General features: G+C 46.7%; 1 protein-coding gene across 1 annotated transcript in view; it reads left to right on the top strand.

The window, feature by feature from the left end:
* The first annotated feature begins 2,698 nt into the window (after positions 1 to 2,698).
* Positions 2,699 to 7,245, top strand: part of CHMP4B (charged multivesicular body protein 4B) — a 47,762-nt gene continuing 43,215 nt past the window's right edge. Inside the window, exon 1 of the mRNA XM_007446824.1 lies at positions 2,699 to 3,028. Coding sequence (XP_007446886.1) covers positions 2,839 to 3,028 — 190 coding nt within the window. The 5' untranslated portion in view covers positions 2,699 to 2,838. The remainder of the gene's footprint in view (positions 3,029 to 7,245) is intronic.

The raw sequence follows: 7,245 nt of genomic DNA, 5'->3' as shown, positions 1-7,245 counted from the left end.
GTTTAGTTAAGTACATAAGATATGTAAAGGACATTGATCTTAAGTACAAAAATATAAATTTGTATACACCCATGTGAACACCACTGGATCTTGATACTAAACCTGTCAGCACACCACAATGGTCATTCTTCCTGGTCTATACTATCCCAGGAGGTAACTACTCTTCTGACTCCTATCACCACAAATTATAAATGAATTTTGCCTGTTTTTGAACTTTGTATAATTGGAATCATATAGGCTTTTGTGTCTAATTTCTTTCAGTCAGCATAATATCTGCAAGTTATTCAAGTTGTTGCAAGTACTGGTAGTTCATTCTTTTCACAGAGTTTTTAATGAGCTAACACCAGTCAGTCACAGTTTGAAAAGGCTGTTCGTTTGCCCAAGAGACCAGAAAAATGAGGACCAGGGAAGCCCAGGGCTCTCCAGTATTGAGCCAATACACCCTGTGAATCACTACCAAGGCAGTTGAATCCAGGATGGCAGCTACCTTGCCCATGTTGTCACTCCCTCCCATCCCACATGCTAGGCAGACATCATGAACTTTTTTTTTTTTTTTTTTTTTGCCATGCTTCATGGCCTGTGGGATCTTAGTTCCCCGACCAGGGATCGAACTCGCACCCCCTGCATTGAAAGCGCAGAGTCTTAACCGCTGGACTGCCAGGGAAGTCCGCAGACATCATGAATTGATCTCAGAACATTTTTAAGAGATGTCCTGATGCAGACTCAGAATTCTTCTCAACCCAGTAATCCGAGTGACCCACGCACCAATTAATTGTTGTTGGTACTAAAGATTAAATCGGAATGTTCTGCTATCATATTCCCAAGATGTATTTCTGGGCTCCCAGAGTTATGACATGAGGGGCTCTGCTATCATCCCGGCTTACCCCACAGCAATATGAGACTGAAGGTGTTGAGGTCTGCAGAGTCAGACTATTCATATAGTCTTTGGGCCATGGCTCAAACCCAGCAAATGTTTTGCTACCTGTGTGCCTGGTTGCAGCATGACTTAGATAAGGGGAGAGAGGCAGATTTCGTAGATATGGAGGGGTTGCTGTACCCCATTAGATGGCTTGATGGAACCCACCTCGTTTTTGTTTTTTATTTTGATAAAAACATTGCAATGTCTCAATTACAAAACAAACAGAAGTGTGATTTATGTTTCACAATTTATGCTGCTGTGAATTCTTGACAGTTCTAGTATATCTCTCACATTTGAAAAATTTCTTCCAACCTGGAAAGTTGGGTGAGATGAACTCTCTCATCCTCTGGGAATAGTTACCTTTAGGTGCAGGCTGGGGTTGTGGAAGATTACAACAACAATGACAAGGAAAACATTCAAGGCATATTTTTGTCTATATGTAGATAATAGTCTGGGGAGGAGACAAGACTCATATATGTGAAATAATAGAGGAAGAGTTCCATTAAGCTCTCATTTACTTGAAACTCTCTTCCTAAGCAACAGAGTCCAGGAAGGAATAAAAAAGAAGCCAAGTTTTTCTTCATTGGAGAGCACTTCAGAACTGGTTTACTCAGAACTGCTTTACTCTTTGTTTTCATGCAAGGCTAATAAATACAAAAGATTGGAAGCAGCAAATTAGATTGGTGGGCTTGGGCGAAGTATTGGCTACTAGACACAGCCTCAGTGCTAACAGATGGAGAAGTGATTCTTTTTTTTTTTTTTTTTTTTTGGCCACACCGCGCGGCATGTAGGATCTTAGTTCCCTGACTAGGGATCTAACCCACGCCCCCCGCATTGGAAGCGCGGAGTCTTAACCACTGGACCACCAAGGAAATCCGGAGAAGTGATTCTTGACAGCAAAAGACAAGGAAAAACAATGAAATGTGACCCCACAACCAGTTGGCCCTTTGTAATGCAGGGGCAAAAAAATCCTCACTTCTGCTACTTTTGAAAGTTTGAGTCTTCTCCCGGTTCAATTGCTATCGTGCATAATGATGACCCAGAATAAAATATATATTTCTGAGCACCTACTGTGCTAGGCCTATGCTAAGTAAGCATCTTACATTCCCTATCTCACACAAGGTTGGAGGTGGTCCTGTTGCTATCTCCAGTTTACAGTTTTGGAAAGGGAAGCTCAGAATAGAGGAAGTAACTGCCCAAGTAAATATTCAAAGTGGGTTTCGAACCTTTGCACTCTAACTTTGCTGTTAGCCTCTACTAGGTTTCGAAGAACGTGTTAGGTGAATACGGAGTAGACAGGCACTGCAGGTAGAGAAACAGCATATGCGAAGGCTATTAAGTTAGTCAGTCACTCAATTTCTCTGAGTCTTGCTTACTCACCAACAAAAATAGTAACAGTATTATCTCTCACAGTCTTGTGAGAATTAAATGTGATAATGCATGTAAAGCATTTTCCACAATGCTGGATCATAGAACGTGCATAACGTTAATTACTGTTTCATAAAATATTCTTACTTCTCTTCCTGTTCTTCTACCGCTACAGAACTGGTTCCAAGGAGACTACATTTCCCAGCATGCGATCTCGCCCTTTGACCCTAGCTAGACCTAAAAGCGCGCCGCCGAGAGCTTTAAGCAGGAAGACTATAGCCTCCCGGCATGCAGCGCGCCACCCTCCGTTAGATTTGAGGGACGGCGGCGCGTTGCCCACCGGGAGTTGTAGTCAGTGGCGTGTTTCCTTGACGCCGGCCGGGCCGGGCGTGGGGGCCTGTGGTAGGTGGCGCGGCCGGGCCCAGCTGCTGGGCGGAGGTGGCGGAGAGGCCTGCGGCGGCAGGGAGCGGCAGAGCGGGGAGCGGGGAGAGGGCGCCGAAGTCGAGCCGAGCCGGAGCGGGCGGCGCAGGCCGGCGCGACGAGCAGCAACCATGTCGGTGTTTGGGAAGCTGTTCGGGGCTGGAGGGGGTAAGGCCGGCAAGGGCGGCCCGACCCCCCAGGAGGCCATCCAGAGGCTTCGGGACACGGAGGAGATGCTAAGTAAGAAGCAGGAATTCCTGGAGAAGAAGATCGAGCAGGAGCTGACAGCCGCCAAGAAGCACGGCACCAAAAACAAGCGCGGTGAGTCGGCCCGGCCCCCTCAGACTCCTCTGACCCGGACTCCACCTTCGTGAGACTTGCCCCAGTGTTTCCTCAGATTCTGGAACTTATCCCTTCAGACTCTCTTCCTTGCCTTTCCCGGTCCGGGACCCCTCCCCGTCTGACTGCCTTCAGTGTCTCCTGGAGCCCTAGACTCCTCCATCGTCAGACTGCTATCCCAGTCGTCTCGTCTCAGGCTCTCCGCATTCGGCCAGGCCCTTTCGACTCTAATTTCACAGCACTTCTTCCTCCGCCCTCACTCTATTCGTTTCTCTTCCGCCTGTTCCTCCTCCCTCTGGCCTGCCCTCACCCACCTTCCAGATACTGCCGCCGCCTCCTTGGCTCATTTCTGCCCTCCATCCTGACACTTGTGTCCTTCCTGGTCCCACCCCTACCCTCTCCCGACCCCTCTGTGGAGTCCATGAGCAGTCCTTGGTCTCTCCCCGTCCCCCTGACTCAGAATTCTTCTTAAGAAGCCGCCTGGATGGAGAGAAAAGGGGACTGGGGGAGAGGAGACCCCCTGGTTCGGGCTCTATTCACTTGCTGAGTGAACTTGAGCAAGTTCCTTTTCTTTCCCCATCCGTCTGCCCGGCTTTGGCCTCCATGAGGCCTAGAGTGCCTTCCAGCCCTGTGATTCACTTCTTGTTGCCTTATCAGAGTTTCACGTAGCCAAACCTTCACCCGGTGACTCACCGCTTCCCGGTCTCTGTGTACCAGAAATAAGGATTCCATTCCTCCTTTGGCCCCGACTCCTCCCCGAGTCCCCACTGTGGTTCAGGGCAGGGATATTGAACTCTGAGGTACTTTACTTACTGTTGTATGGCTTTCTGGGCAAGTGCTTTGTATTCTTCTTAAGTGAGGTGAATGTGAAAACGCTTTAGTAACTGTAAAGCAGTTTAGGAATATTTGATTTTTCTCGTTCTTATGGCAATATGAGAGTGAGCCATAGCGTAACAACCCTCCCCCCACCCCCCAGAAGGAGGAAAGGTGAGAGGGGTTTAGGAGCTTTACAAACAAGTATTTAACTCAGAAGTCTGCAAGTCACTAGCAGTGTGACGTTGAGCTAGTGAATTTACCTCTGAAAGGAAGGTAAGGATTTACAGTGCCCAGTATACAGTAGGGGTTAAATAGATGTTTTCTTCGTTTTAACAGAAGAACAAAATAACCCATCCTGAGGATCCTCCTTTGCTGATAGTCAGTGGATACTCTGGACATTCTTTTTGGGGGCTTACTGCATGCACTGTATTCACAGGGTGAACAAAATACAGCTTTCACCCTAATGAGGGAGAAAACAGGGAAATAAATGAAGAAAATTTTGTCTAGTGTTGAAAAGTGCTAAAAAAAATTGGATGGGGAGTGATGGGGTGGGAGGGGGTGTCACTTTAGATAGGGTGGTCTGGGAAGTCCTCTTTGAAAAGGTCAAGTTTGAAGTGAACCTTGAGAATTTACCAGCTCTGTAGAAATCTAGGGGAGAAGCCTTCCAGGCAAGCAGGCAGCATAGAAAAACGCCCGGAGGTTGACCTCTTTTAAGAAGCAGAAGACCTGTGTTTCTAGAATGTAGTGATTGAAGAGGAGAGTGGTATAAAATAAGTGGGTGTGGGGTGGAGTTTGAACTTCCTGGTAAAGAGTTTAGATTTTATTCCAAGTGGATGGAAAGCTGTTGGAGGGTGTTATGCGTGTCCTTATCATTCACGTAGTTTTAAAAAACACCATCTGGCCTCTCTTTGGAAGGTAGACCTGTGGGGGGTGAGAATGGGAGCTGGGAGACCAGTGAAGACAGAGGCAGCCGTGCATTTGTGGCCTGGAGTCCAGTCGTAGCTCTGGAGATGGAGAGCAGGGTTAGATTTTGCTGTCTCTGGCATTTTTCTTTGATGACTCTCCCTCAGTCAGGATCCTCTGTTGTTCACAGAGGTAATTTAGAGTCAGTGTTTTGACCAGGCTGCATTTGGGGAATGCTTTGCCCATTGCCGGGTGGAGGAGGGCATCAGTTTACATCATCTCCAAACTGAGAGAGCAATTCTCCTGTGGTCTTTTGGTCTGGAGCAGTTTTGTTTCTACCGTCTTAGAGGTGATTGAATTGGCTTTCAAGAGGCTTGGCGAGAGGCTGCCAGCAGACTGTGGAGGACCAATCTCAGCTAGTTGTAATAACTTTTTGGAAAGCAGTCTGTCTTCTTGAGTTTGCTTGAGAGGACAGGAGCTACTGCCCTTCTTTTTAGTGTCCTCTGGGGACACTTATTTGCTTGTAGGGATAGTGCTCAGAGGTGTTAACACCACAACATACCATTCATTTAGTTACTTATTGACTTGAACTGTGCTGGGACTTGGAGGATCAGAGATGAAAATACACTGTGTCTGCCCTCCAGGGACTCAGGATTGGAAGTGTGTGTATGGTGGGTTTTTATGTTTGTTTTGTTTTGTTTGTTTGTTTTTTGAGTTTGTGTGAGAGACAGAGGGAAGACCAGGAGGGGAAGGAGGAGGAGGGAGGAGGAAGAGAGGGAAGGAAACATACCAGTCAGTGCTGAAACATGAGTGTGTACATGGGGCTTAGGCTGCAGAGGAGAATATGCTTGTCTGGAGGGGAAAGGGCAAAGGCGGCTTGGCTGAGGAGGGAGATGTGAAGTGGGTCAGCAAGGAGTTTGGGGAGCCCTGAGTGAGAGCATCTCCTGGTGGGAGTCGGTGGGGCAGGACAGCAGATGGTTAACACTGGGGAGTGACCTGTAGCCTTTAGACTTTGACCTGGAGATGGTGAGGAGCACTGGCTGTCTTAAAGCAGAAGAGACAGACCAGCTTGGATTTCTGAAAGAGCACTGCAGCAGTAGCAATAAAGGAAGGAGTGTCCGCTGACCAAGAAGGGACTGGAGGCAGGAATCCAGTAAGGGATGTGGGTAGAATCTCATGGACAATGCACTTGAGCTGCAGCTTTGTCACTAGCTGTGTGTCTTGGGCAGGTTACTCTGTACCTCAGGTTCCTCCTCTGTAAATAGGGGTACTAGTATCTACCTTATTAGATTAAATTTTGTTATGCATGCAAAGCTCTTAGTAGAATGCCTGCCACATGGTAAGTGTTCAATAAATGGTTGCCATTATCATTATTACAAGGAGACTCTTCAGGTGGGAACAAAGGGCCTAGAGTAGAAGCATGGAAAACTAGATGAGAAGTGATACATGTCAGAGACTTTTCGGAAGGAGAATCAGAAGAAGGTTGGTGATTGGTCAGAATTGTGGGCAAGGTGAAGGAGAGAGAGGAGTTGAAGACAATTCCCAAGTTTACAGCTTGGACAATAGGTGGATGGTGATGCCATTAACCAACTTCAGAAACACAGAGGAGGAACAATTCTTCATAATTGTGAGTCCTTTGAAGTTTGTAAAACTCCTTTTTTCTTATGAGTCTCATGATATCCACTGAGACTGAGCTCCATGGGGCAGGATGTGATAGTCATGTTCATTGCCGTGTCCCCTGTACCTAGCATGGTGCTGGCATGTAGCTAATGCTCAGTAAGTATTTATTAAATGATTGCAGACAGTCTTGGGGGTATGTTCTGTTATTCACATTGTCCGGAGAGGAAAATGAGGCTGGAGAGAGGATGTAACTTGACTCAGAGACCAGTTCTTCTGGTGGCTGTGGGCATCTTGTGTTTTGTTTACTCCCATGATGGCTGAAGGCATCATCATGACCGTTGTCGTCACTCAGATCATTAAACACCCACCTGTGCAAGGTGTGGTGCTGAGTTGGGGGGAAAAAGAAGTGAGACAGGACTAGGTCCTGCCCTGTGAAGTGTGTAGCCAAATGTGGATGCTATTTTTGTGACGTAGATGTTGGAAAGATGATAAATTGTCCTTTGAAACAAACCTCTGCTGCTCAAGTAGATTATTTGCATCAGGCAGGTGTGTTCCAGGCAGTGGTTTCAGTTAGGGGCCTAGAGCAAAATTTGGATTGCATATTTTTTCCAAATTTCTTTTTGTTTCCTTTAGTGATGTATTCATTCTTAAGCATGTGGCAGGCTCTTAAACTGTGTCCTAGGTCCCATGCTCAGTGCCGGGAGCTTACCGCTGGGAATATAGAGAAAGCAGACACAGGCCCTGCCATCCAAGGCACTTAAATATTGTCATTTTTCCTTTACTATCAAGTGGAAATAATATTCATCTCACATGACTGTGGTGAGGATTAACTAAGATAGTATTCAATATATGAAAGAGTG

This window comes from Lipotes vexillifer, unplaced genomic scaffold (assembly GCF_000442215.2).
Source record: "Lipotes vexillifer unplaced genomic scaffold, Lipotes_vexillifer_v1.1 scaffold75, whole genome shotgun sequence".
In the NCBI taxonomy this organism is placed as follows: Eukaryota; Metazoa; Chordata; class Mammalia; order Artiodactyla; family Lipotidae; genus Lipotes; species Lipotes vexillifer.
The sequence above is the reverse complement of the archived record's forward strand: the minus strand, read 5'-3'. Positions and strand labels throughout refer to the sequence as shown.